The sequence below is a fragment of the Sycon ciliatum genome, chromosome 3, assembly GCF_964019385.1.
Source record: "Sycon ciliatum chromosome 3, ocSycCili1.1, whole genome shotgun sequence".
NCBI classification, from domain to species: Eukaryota; Metazoa; Porifera; class Calcarea; order Leucosolenida; family Sycettidae; genus Sycon; species Sycon ciliatum.
The window spans coordinates 43,298,809-43,311,183 of NC_088645.1; the positions used below are offsets into that span (position 1 = coordinate 43,298,809).

Sequence of the window (12,375 nt, forward strand, 5' to 3'; positions counted from 1 at the left end):
ATACGACCCCCTGGCTTTACTGATGTATACGACCTCCTGGTAATACAGTGGTAATACACACTAAAAGAAAGCTTTAAGAGAGCATGTCTGAGAAAACCAGAACATATGTGCAAGTCGATCTCTCAGATTTCGTTCAAAATTTGCAGGTAGGTTTGCTTTCGGGTGTAGATCGACTTTCCTAAGCCCGCACAAAATCTTTTGAAGGGAACCATGAAATTGGTATACCCCTCAATATTGGCACAATATTGGCACGATTTATGGGTCTACAAACGAGCCACGACACAGCGTACAAGAACAAGCTACGAACAAAACTCCATCAAGTTAACATTACCTCACATTAGAAGAGTTCTTGGGGCAGCACTACTTAGCCACGCCAGCATTCCAGAAGACGAGGGCAATCACCCCTTGACGCCACAAATGATCGTCTTGAAAATAGCCAAATTACAAGCGCTGATAAAACAGCGAGCTACGTCCTCAATAAGCAAACACTATACACCGGCAGATAGTAGAACACCTCTTCTAGCACTGAGGACATGTCCCCCATCATCCTTTTTGGATTTTCTTGAAATAAACAATTTTGAATTTTTCCACTCGACCATTCTGAAATACGTCCAAACTCATACCTGCGCAGGAAAGCTCGCCCCTCCGCGACGTCTAGTCAGCAATTTCTACTCCAACACCACTCCCAACACTGCAGAACAAAGTGTATTGTTGACTCTGGCAAGGAAAAGCAGCGGTAATCACTTGTCACTCCAAACGACAAGCTTTTCCTTGTGCCACCAACATTTTTCGGTGCAAAAGTGACTGTATTTTTGCATGTAGTTTTTGGATTTTACTGCAAGAGGAATGAAGAAATCACGTGGATCGTGACGTAGAATAATGCTTTCTGGTGCACGACACAATTTACACGATCACGATCGTTCCTGAGGCGCTATTCGAAACGGACCATGAGGGAGGAGGAAAGATGCATTATATTTCTTGCATGCTCTACTCAGAACATGCAGAAACTATCGTTATAACGCTAGCACTATTGCATTGGCAAGAATTCTATGAGATATTTCCTCTTGCAGTAAGAACAGGGATGCATTTTTTCACACTAACCTCGCTCATCACGAACATGGTTCAACAGGAACTACGGCTAGTTTACATGCTGATGATCCAAGTAGATCTGCAACAGCAAGGAATGAGCGTGGTCCATGCCATCAAGGTCGCTTGGAGTTGACCAGCGCGCGGCCAACACTGGTTGCATGAAGTATGTGGCGCACCCACATGGCAGATTTCTTACGTCATGAACAACGTGACTTGACCCTACTCGCCCTAGTCTCTGTGCTGCATGTTGAGGGAAATTCCCGGCTGGAAGGCCTCCAACACGACATGCGTGCTCTTGAGATGGATATCAAGATGCACTTGATCCAATCTAGATCAACGGGTGATCCATGTAAGTGCAGGTGCGCTTGATCAAGGTGACTCGGAACAACTGCTGAACCGTGATCTACGAGACCTGGCATTCTTGTGTCACGAGGCACGTGATTTCATCATTCCTCTTGCAGTAAAATCCAAAAACTGCACGCAAAAATTCAGTCACTTTTGCATCGAAAAATGTTGGTGGCGCAAGGAGAAGCTTGTCGTTTGGAGTGACAAGTGATCACTGCTGCTTTTCCTTGTCAGAGTAAAAAAAACACTTTGTTCTGCAGCGTTGGGAGTGGTGTTGGAGTAGAAATTGCTGACTAGACGTCGCGGAGGGGCGAGCTTTCCTGCGCAGGTATGAGTTTGGATGTATTTCAGAATGGTCGAGTGGAAAAATTCAAAATTGTTTATTTCAAGAAAACCCAAAAAGGATGATGGGGGACATGTCCTCAGTGCTAGAAGAGGTGTTCTACTATCTGCCGGTGTATAGTGTTTGCTAATTGAGGACGTAGCTCGCTGTTTTATCAGCGCTTGTAATTTGGCTATTTTCAAGACGATCATTTGTGGCGTCAAGGGGTGATTGCCCTCGTCTTCTGGGATGCTGGCGTGGCTAAGTGGTGCTGCCCCAAGAACTCTTCTAATGTGAGGTAATGTTGGCTTGATGGAGTTTTGTTCGTAGCTTGTTCTTGTACGCTGTGCCGTGGCTCGTTTGTAGACCCATAAATCGTGCCAATATTGGGCCAATATTGAGGGGTGTGCCAATTTCATGGTTCCCTTCAAAAGATTTTGCGCGGGCTTTGGAATGTCGATTTACGCCCCAAAGCAAACCTACCTGCAAAATTTGAGCGAAATCTGAGAGATCGACTTGCACATATGTTCTGGTTTTCTCAGACATGCTCTCTTAAACGTTTTGGCTGCCAGTCCCACCGAGCCATCAAAACAAATGTGGTACAAAGGCATTTCCTGACACAGGATAAATGAATAGGCTAGGCGACGTTATACAAGTAGTTCGAAGTAGTGAAGGAAGATTCAGCCACTCTTGCTAGTAAGGGGGTCAAAGAAGCAGGTCAATCCATGTCACTGTCTGGCTCATTGTGACTGTTAGCCCCCACCTCACCAAAAGTGAATCTTTTGCAGCGGGCTCGTCAGCAGTTTCGTCCTCTATTGTGAAACTTCAACTTGGCTGCCGCCTTCAGCAATGCCGGTACCGGTGGCGGAAGAATCCGACTCTCCGTCAGAAACTTCATGTCGTTCCGGGTGCGACGCTGCTGGTTTTTCCCCCCAGAGAGCGGACAAAGTCTTCTGCTGAAAACACATTGCCTTTGTCCTCAAAACCACAAACCTGAACAGTAATTTTACTAACAAAACAGACAGCCGCTCGTACTCGAGTCCAAGACCAAAGCACCCACTTCAAAACCAAGATGAAAGCACTTGTTTCCACTTTGGACATATGCGACATGCCTAGTGTCCGCGCTTTGTCTTTGATGTCCTTGAATTGCACAAGCACATGTGAAGTACACTGTATACAGTGTAGTCGAGTCCAGCAAAAAGTATTTGCAACGCGCGTGAGTGGACATGTCACTAGCGCCAGTACCGTAGACTAGTGGCTGTGCCTGATGACTTGTACTCAGCAGTAGCGGTGGGCACGTGCACTACACGTTCTCTGCCTTTCACATGCGCACGAAAAGTGCGTCTACGCACACTGTGACAGGGCACGCGCATTGCGCATGCAGCAAAAATATCGATGGCCGCAAAAAGGTGGTTTCCGGGCTCCAAGAAAACCATGCGGTGCACGCGCCTGAGACCTGTATGAAGACTGGCTGTAGTGGAGTATAGACCTGTATGAAGACTGGCTGTAGTGGGGTATAGACCTGAATGAAGACTGGCTGTAGTGGAGTATAGACCTGTATGAAGACTGGCTGTAGTGGAGTATAGACCTGTATGAAGACTGGCTGTAGTGGAGTATAGACCTGTATGAAGATTGGCTGTAGTGGAGTATAGACCTGTATGAAGACTGGCTGTAGTGAAGTATAGACCTGTATGAAGACTGGCTGTAGTGGAGTATAGACCTGTATGAAGACTGGCTGTAGTGGAGTATAGACCTGTATGAAGATTGGCTGTAGTGGAGTATAGACCTGTATGAAGACTGGCTGTAGTGGAGTATAGACCTGTATGAAGACTGGCTGTAGTGGAGTATAGACCTGTATGAAGACTGGCTGTAGTGGAGTATAGACCTGTATGAAGATTGGCTGTAGTGGAATATAGACCTGTATGAAGACTGGCTGTAGTGGAGTATAGACCTGTATGAAGATTGGCTGTAGTGGGGTATAGACCTGTATGAAGACTGGCTTAAACACACATAGACGCCTTTCGCACGCCTAGTTTTCACTTTCGCACCTTTTTGAGGAAGTAGTTGGTCAATGGTGGCTCTGAGAATGCCTGGCAATCCTCAGTACTGGGTTTGGCTACCAATTACAAATATTACTTCGAATTAGTTCTCTATTTTCAGAGACACTGTGTCTGTGCTGTTTTCAGGCTGAACCTTCGGTAGCTGCAGGCACAAACAATTCAGCGGCTGTTGTATCGATGGTGGTCATTGTCGTCGGAGCTTCATACGTGTTGTGGACATGTCGATTGAGTCAGGTGAGTTTCGTCAGGAATTGTTGTTTGAATTTTCGACTTCATTCATCTGTCACGTCCTTGTATGTGACGACTGCTGCCTTATAGTCCTGTGACAGCAGGGTCTACGTAGTGAGCAGCTCTGTGCCGAGCTGCCACGCCCTTTTGATACAACGTGGTTCGGCCAGTGTCTTGTCCCACGTGCTTAGCATGTAGGTTGAGCGACACACGCTTTCCCACGTAGGTGACATGCCTTCTTGGCATGGCACATCATGTGACCCAACGTCGGAACCTGGTCAGGTAGGTTCTCGCATTGTACATTTCCTGGAAGTGTTTCTCTTCCTGGAAATGTGACTCCAGGCTTTGTGCAAAACCACGTCGATACGACGTTCTACAGGTTTCCAGGATGCCTCGGTGCTTTGTGCAAAGAGCCAATACTAACAGAGCTAAGTGCGAAGAGCGCAGAGCCAAGACGGGCGGCGCAAGAGCCAAAGCCGTCACCGCGCCCGGTCAAGGGTATCACGCAAGCAGAGCAAAGAATATCGCAGAACTTACCCATAAGAAGCCGCTGAGCAATGGCACGTTGGGTGAGCGGGCTCCCCAACGTGACCCTCATATACGCACATTTTACTCTGATGTGGGTGAGCGTGACAATCTTTGTCTGTTGATCGTGTGGGGTTGAACTTGGACCAAGCCAGCTATATTGGCTGGCCCCTGGGTTGTGTTGGGCTTGTCGTGAGGCCACACGTCTATTCAGTCGCCCCTCGTAGTGATTTCTGGGTCCGGTCACGGAGCACAGGGATGCGACATTTGGTGCTGTGACCAGGATGGTCTAAGTTCTCCTCACTCCGTAACTGCAACGACACGATGTCCACTGCAGTCTTTTGTGAACAACCTTGTCTCTGATAGCAGGTCCTTGGCGATAGACGTGGCAGAGCAACAGCAGTGTTGGACGCTCCAACTTGGTACGAGGAAAACTTCGAGTGCGTTCCTCTTTCGGATCCAGCACTGGCTTTCGTTCTGTTTCTCGTGTTCCTGTAGCGCTGCAGTGCGAGTTTGTAGTGCACAACGAGCTTGCTTTGCTGCGGACTACATGGCGGACACCAAGGTGCGAATTTTTTTGCCAGTTGCACGATCAATCAAGGAGTTGTTTGCATCCATGCAGTTCTCAAGTACAAGTGCAGTGCATGTTTTTTCAGCTTCAGATATGGAAGGGTTCGTGAACCCGTGTACCATGTGTACGCACATGACCTGTAAACAGGGCTTGGGTCCTCTTTGCACAGCGTTGTGAAAATAGTCACTACGAGTCGGCACTAAGAAAGCTGCTGTCGCTACCAGCGTGGTTTGGGCGCATGGCGATCCCTGTGCTCTCGGTCGAGGCCGAGAAAGAGTTTTCTGCCTCCAGACATAATTATGGCTCCTGTGGCTTCTTGCATCAGACCAGCAGCACTTCCAACAAGCACCAACGATATTGCCCTAGTTGACCAGCTGAACGAGGCAATAGCCCTTAGTCGGCAGGAGGCAGGGCGCGTTCGAAGGGAGAGAGCTACCCGAGCTACAGATCTAGTTAGCGAAACACGTCCGGACCTGACAGCAAGGCAAGTGCTATTAGTGGAGATGGCCGCTGACAAGGGCGTATCGTCTTGGGTAACGGCAGAACCATCATCCCAAATGCAGATTAAGAACTCAGAAGGTGAGCCAAAGAAAAATTTGTAACATGGGAAATTGTGGGCACAAGTTATGCGATCGAGTCCACCAACTAAACCAGATTTTGAACAGTCTAACCAACTGCCTTCCAACTTGGAAGGTGCATGGATATTAGTGCTAATTCCAAAGAGGGGAAGGCGAGCGCCATCGAGCCGAGCACAAGCTACATTCCAATGCTTCATGGAATGCTGGCCTGGTATGATGACGGGACGGCAAGACCAGACAGAACGGTCAAACCACAATTCGACAACGCAAAGCAACAACCACCCAACTTGGGAGGCTCAATATTATCAGAGATGAAAATATCAATGGGAAGCTGCGCCAGGACAAATTGTAGCAAACCGAACGCCAGTATCCTACAGTACTGTACTTATCACTAATATCCATGCACCTTCCAATTGGGAAGGCCATTGGTTAGCACTATCGAGCAGTGCTCAAGCTGACTTTCATGTCATGGAATGTCTCAGTACTCCTTGTCAGTTTTGTGCTAGATTGTGCACGTCTGGCTGTTCAAATTCTGGTTTAGTTGGTGGACTCGATCGCATAACTTGTGCCCACAATTTCCCATGTTACAAATTTTTCCCCTGGCTCACCATCTGAGTTCTGAATGCACACCTGAAGACCCGTCATGAACAATACAGCGAAACGATCGCCGTGCAATACTATACATGTCAGTTATTTCAATTAGTTAGTCCATCATTGTCATCAACAAACAATATCCTATATATTCCACTCCAAAATCGATGCGTGGTTTATAGCGCAGCCTAATTGTTTACCTCTCTTTCTCTTTGTGATTGAATTAGCGCTTCTGTTAGTTGTGTCTGGCAGGGTTCAGAAAACCTCCATTCTACACTATTCGGTTTGTGTTGGTTTGTCATGTATGTGTGTTAGTTGACTGTTAACACCTTGTGCCAGTATCTCAATCTTCTGTATAAAGTACTATTCTCTTATCCAACCCTTTTCATTCAACATCTGTTCTCCTCTCGTGAGTTCCCACTATCCTATGGAACAAAACAAGCTTGTCAGGAGTAGCGTGTATTACTTGCTGTTCTAGCGTGTTGCTGGTGAGCTGTTCATGGTGAACTGTTTCTGCTGGTGTTCCCAAGCGTCGTCTGGTCTCGTCTGGTCGAAAAAAAGAATCTTCTACTTCTACTACTATGAATCGACGGATCAAATGAAGATGGCATCATTGAATTTTGAAAGTTGGATGGCTAAACATTACTATGCAACTTGGATCAGTGTGCGAACATAGTTGGTTTGGCTTCGCTCTGTTATTGTGAGCAGCGCTGGCCCCTCGTTCTTGTACCTTGTTTCAGTGAGCATTTTAGTCGATTTCTGTATTTTGCCCAATACCCAAGGAACGGAGGAGGGTCTCTGGACCAAACCATCATAGTGGGCGAACAAGGTCCACACAGGGATAAAAGGAGCCAACTTTGAGCGAAATCGGAAATTGTGCCATGTCGGGTGGTATTTGGTCGTTACAGACATTGGTTCTTAACCCTTTGCGGTGCATCAGTCATTTACGACTGATATTTTCTGGGGGTGGGTTGTATGCTCCCAGCGCTTGTGTACATCGTCTGAATGGGCTTAGATTTGGCACACACATAGTAGATACATAGGGGAACAAGCTGAAGGGGTAAAAGACCCGGGGTCCGTTCTAAAAATATTGAGTTATCCTCGATCGTAGTCAGCGTTTCGACGCGCGGCGAAGCGCAGCGGAGCGCATCCTCTGCATACAAACTAAAGCCGCGTGCCCCATCTGACTGTATACTTGGGAAAAGAAACGATGTCTTGTTGCCGAAGTACAACACACTTGTTTCTTGTCGTTCGAAAATGGACGCGGAGCAAGCTCTCAATCTCTTACAGAACCTCGAGGCCGACGATGAGCCTCTGCCTGCTGAGAGCTCTGACTCTTCTGAAGGCGACTTCATGTCGTCGAGCGAAGAGGAAGAGCTGGACCGAGAGCTTGACGGCTATGTCAGTTCCGATGACGGATCAGCTGACGATCAGGTGGACGACGATGTTGGTGATGAGCCTGTTCCGTTGCAGGGCCAAGGACAACCAAGAGGCGGAGGGCGTGGTGTTCAGCAGGGTGGAAGAGGACAAGGACAGGCAGCCGTAGCGAGGGGTCATGGCGGTGGTGCAGGTCGTGGCGGTGGCGCAGGCCGCGGTGCTGGCGCAGGTCGCGGTGCTCGCGCAGGTCGCGCTGCTGGCGCAGGTCGCGGAGCTGGCGCAGGTCGTGGAAGAGGCCGAGGACGCGGTGCTGGACTTGGTTACGCACCGTTGTCGTCCATGGATGTCGTCGATGACGATGGACCTCAGCAGATTCCTGTGTTTCAGCCGTCCAGTGAACCTGGACTAAAACTGCCTCCTGGGTTTGTTGTCGACTCGGAGGCGAGTGTCTTCAAACTATTTTTCACACCTGAAATAGTAGCAGACATTGTCAAGTTCACGAATGCCTACGCTGATGCACACATCGACCAGCGCCCTTCCTACAAAAATAAAGATGGCCTATGGACAGCAACAACAAGTGCAGAAATGTACAAACTTCTTGCCCTACTTCTCTATATGGCTTACCTTCCTCGTCCCGAACTGGCTGATTATTACAAAACTACTTCTCTCTTTGCTGGTGGTTATGCCAGGCTGATGATACCATCCCACAAGCGGTTCAAGGCGCTGATGTCCTTTCTGAAGGTTGTGGATCATACAACTGAGAACCCGGAAGACCGTCTCCGAAAGGTGCGTCACCTGATCGAGCATTTTCGCACAAAGTGTCGTACGTTATTCAAGCCGTCACAAAACATCGCGGTGGACGAACGGATGATTCGGTGCAAGGGCCGCGCATCTTTCATCCAGTACATGCCAGCAAAGCCGACAAAATGGGGGTTCAAAGCGTTTGCCCTCTGCGACAGCGCTAGTGCCATTCTGTGCGACTTTGAAATTTATACTGGCCAGGGCAATACCGCAGGTGGACTGGCGCATGATGTGGTGATACGCTTGGTGGAGTATCTAGGCAACCAGCACCATGTCGTGTACGTTGACAATTTTTACACGTCTGAGAAGCTGCTGATGTCCCTGAAGAACCTGAATACCAGCATCGTCGGAACGATACGACAGAATCGAATCGGCTTTCCGGCAGAAATGAAAGTCGACTCGAAACGGTTCGAAAAGTGGGCAGCGCGGGGGACGATCCGCTACATTCGCAAGCAGGATGCATTGTATGTGCAATGGAAGGATAAGAGGTGTGTATCAGTCCTCTCCTCGATCCATAGGGGAAACAGTACTGTCATGGTTGCAAGGAAAACCAAGGATGCACAGGGTCACTTCCTTCAAATTGACATCACTCAGCCTCGGTGTATCGCAGACTACAACCGTAGTATGGGTGGTGTTGACACGTTCGACCAGCTTATTGAAACATATCGCACGCTACGACGAACGAGAAAGTCGTGGAAAAGTATATTTTATGATTTGATTGATGTTGCTGCAGTCAATTCTTTTCGATACTTTGAAATATGGCGTGCTAACCACCCCGGTCAACTGCCACGTACAGCACACAGTCGGCATTCCGATTTTCAGTCTGGCCTTATTCGGCAGCTGGCTGAAATTGCTGTGGATGAGCCCCCGCCCAAGCGAACCTATGTCCAAGCTGGTGTCCACGCTCCACCGCCTCCAGCAGCACCAGCAGCTGAACAAGAACCCGTAGTGGCAGCAGGAGCAGCCGCACCAGCAGAAGCCGCCGTACCAGCAGAAGCCGCCGTACCAGCAGTAGCAGCCGCACCAGCAGTAGCAGCCGCACCAGCAGTAGCAGACGTGCCAGCAGAAGCCGTCGTATCAGCAGTAGCAGTCGCACCAGCAGTAGCAGCCGCACCAGCAGTAGCAGACGTGCCAGCAGTAGCAGACGTGCCAGCAGAAGCCGTCGTACCAGCAGTAGCAGTCGCACCAGCAGTAGCAGCCGCACCAGCAGTAGCAGACGTGCCAGCAGTAGCAGACGTGCCAGCAGCAGCCGTCGTACCAGCAGTAGCAGTCGCACCAGCAGTAGCAGCCGCACCAGCAGTAGCAGACGTGCCAGCAGTAGCAGACGTGCCAGCAGAAGCCGTCGTACCAGCAGTAGCAGTCGCACCAGCAGTAGCAGCCGCACCAGCAGTAGCAGCCGCACCAGCAGTAGCAGCCGCACCAGCAGTAGCAGCCGCACCAGCAGGAGCAGCCGCACCAGCAGTAGCCGCACCAGCAGTAGCAGCCGCACCAGAAGCAGCAGCCGCACCAGAAGCAGCAGCCGCACCAGAAGCAGCCGCGCCAGAAGTTGTACCAGCCGCACCAGCAGCAGTAGCTGAACCAGCAGCAATAGCAGCAGCTGCACCCGAGATGCACATACCCAAGTACGATGCTCAAAGGAAAAACTGTCAGCAATGCTATGACGTTGACAAGGTTCAGCTCAGGGTCACTACATACTGCAAGGCCTGTGGAGTGTTTCTTCACATAGGACCACGGGATTGTTTTGACAAGTACCATACACGGAATTTTGCCTGAAATGTTGCTGGCACAAGACTGCACTTTGTAAATGCACTACAACGTGGCATCGTACCTTTCTAATGCGGACTGTGTTTACCACCATATGCAGTATAACTTGTATGCCAATCGGTGCTGCATATCTCACAATGTTTTGTTCCTTTTTCTCATGCAAAGAGCAGACTCATGTATACACAGGGATGGTGACTTGGGCTTTTGGAATGTTTTTTTTCACAGTAGACCGGGTAGTGATATCGGCTGACATAGTGATGTTCAGCATGGCGTGTTCTATATTTCCATTGGCTGGTGTATCCTTGTGAGTGTTTCCTATCCCTTTCCAGACTCTTTCTGGTGCAGACCACCTACTTTTGTGGAAAATTCAACCACTATATCTTAGAAGCCATGGTGATGGCTGAATTGGACCGTTCGTACTATCGTTGCCAATAGTAATTTGATATTTTCGTCAATATTACTTGGAAACAAAGCGCTGGACATCTTTTCATCCTATTCCTTGTTCTTTTCTGATGCGAAAAATGTGCTCATGCGTATATAAAAGTTGAACGGTTGTGGAGTTACAGTGATTCTTGTCGGAGTGGGTAGAAATGTGAATTTTTGGCCAAATCAGTGGCACCTCAAAGGGTTAAAGGGGAAGTGCATTGATTTTTCGAGTAGGGTCCAGAAGAAAGACAATTTGATATCGGTTCGAATGGCATATCTCTCGCTTCCATACGATAAGCCAAACTTGCCAAATCGCCAATTGTATGCTCACGTTGCCATAGCGACCAGAGCAGTGATGACGTATGAAAGGCTTAGCTCCTCCACAGAGAAGGTCGATCACTGCAGAAATTGGTCATTTTTCAATTGTCTTATTGTATTCACGATGTGAAAGAAGTGCTGTGTTCAATGCTGTTAGTGTCGTGAACTATTTATCGCCCTTCTTATGCATTTCCCTAGGCTGACTGCGCCTAGGAAATGGTTTCCTCCAGGACAAGATGCTTGGAATTCGCCATCTCTCCTGAGACATTTTCAGCAAACTTTCAAACCTACGACATTATTTCATTCGTCAATCTCCACCACCCGTCGTCTCACCTGGCTTCAGAAGATGTTACGAGAGATAGCAGAGTCGCCAGGAAGCATCACATTTATCTTCAGGAAGTGGAAAGAGCAAACGGCATGGTCCTTGGTTGGGGGAAATGCTGAACGTCTGATTTGTCCCAACCAAGATTACAGCATTTTGTTCGTCACTATTTTCGCTTGTCTGCTGGTGGCTCCGCACTCCAGCTTTCTCCTGTCGGTGTCACGTCCCAGTACACAACCGAGAGGACTACTAACAAACAGTTCACTGCACTAACAGCATTGAACACAGCCCTTCTTTCACTTCGTGAATACAATAAACCAATTGAAAATGACCAAATTTTGCAGTGATCGACCTTCTCTGTGGTGGAGCTAAGCCTTTCGTACGTCATCACTGCGATGGTCGCTATGGCAACGTGAGTATACAATTGGCGATTTGGCAAGTTTGGCTTATCGTATGGAAGCGAGAGATATGCCATTCGAACCGACATCAAATTGTCTTTCTTCTGGACCATACTCGAAAAATCGGTGCACTTCCCCTTTAACCCTTTATGGACGGATTAGTAGCACAGTATGCACCAGAATTACAAAATGTCAGTACAATTTTCAACTTTTCCATGTCATAACTTTGGTGTCCTTCACTTGATTTTCACAATCAAAGGCTCATTGGAAAGCTCTTGGGGAGAGCAACGCCAAGGTACCAAGCTCCATTATCCAGCCACTACAAATCAGGCGCGGTAACACAGCAAAGTTGTCTCCAAGCCTGATATGCAAGCAAATTCGTCCCATCAATGCCATTCCACTCGACTCAGTCATCGCAGAACGCTCAAATCTGTTTGAGACGATTCAAACTTCAGCCTGCTACGTCATTATCATGTGCTCAGTCGCTCAAAGAGCACACGAAAAGGGATTTCCCCCCAAAATGGCGAAATGATCGATCACAATTTGAATTTGCCGAGGTAATAATCCGGCGTGCGATATCTCTGGCGTCCGACATCGTAACTCTTCCGCGATTGTTGCATTGGACAGCTTGGAGTTTCCGCTACCACGTAGACCCTTTGA

The 12,375-nt window shown here is 48.5% G+C and overlaps 3 protein-coding genes across 4 annotated transcripts in view; all 3 read left to right on the top strand.

Moving 5' to 3' along the window:
* Nucleotides 1-12,375, top strand: part of LOC135812296 (mitogen-activated protein kinase kinase kinase 7-like) — a 214,904-nt gene that overhangs the window by 195,064 nt on the left and 7,465 nt on the right. The window lies entirely within an intron of this gene.
* LOC135812297 (uncharacterized) overlaps nucleotides 1-12,375 on the top strand; it is a 158,842-nt gene that overhangs the window by 36,201 nt on the left and 110,266 nt on the right. The gene's annotated exons all lie outside the window — the stretch shown is intronic.
* Nucleotides 4,068-10,775, top strand: LOC135812298 (uncharacterized). Its single transcript, XM_065325675.1, has one exon. It carries the CDS (start codon nucleotides 7,567-7,569, stop codon nucleotides 10,258-10,260), a length of 2,694 nt encoding a protein of 897 aa, XP_065181747.1. The 5' UTR covers nucleotides 4,068-7,566; the 3' UTR covers nucleotides 10,261-10,775.

Excerpts from the sequence above, each read along its gene's own strand:
- LOC135812298 (XM_065325675.1), top strand. The coding sequence starts at position 7,567 with ATGGACGCGGAGCAAGCTCTCAATCTCTTACAGAACCTCGAGGCCGAC.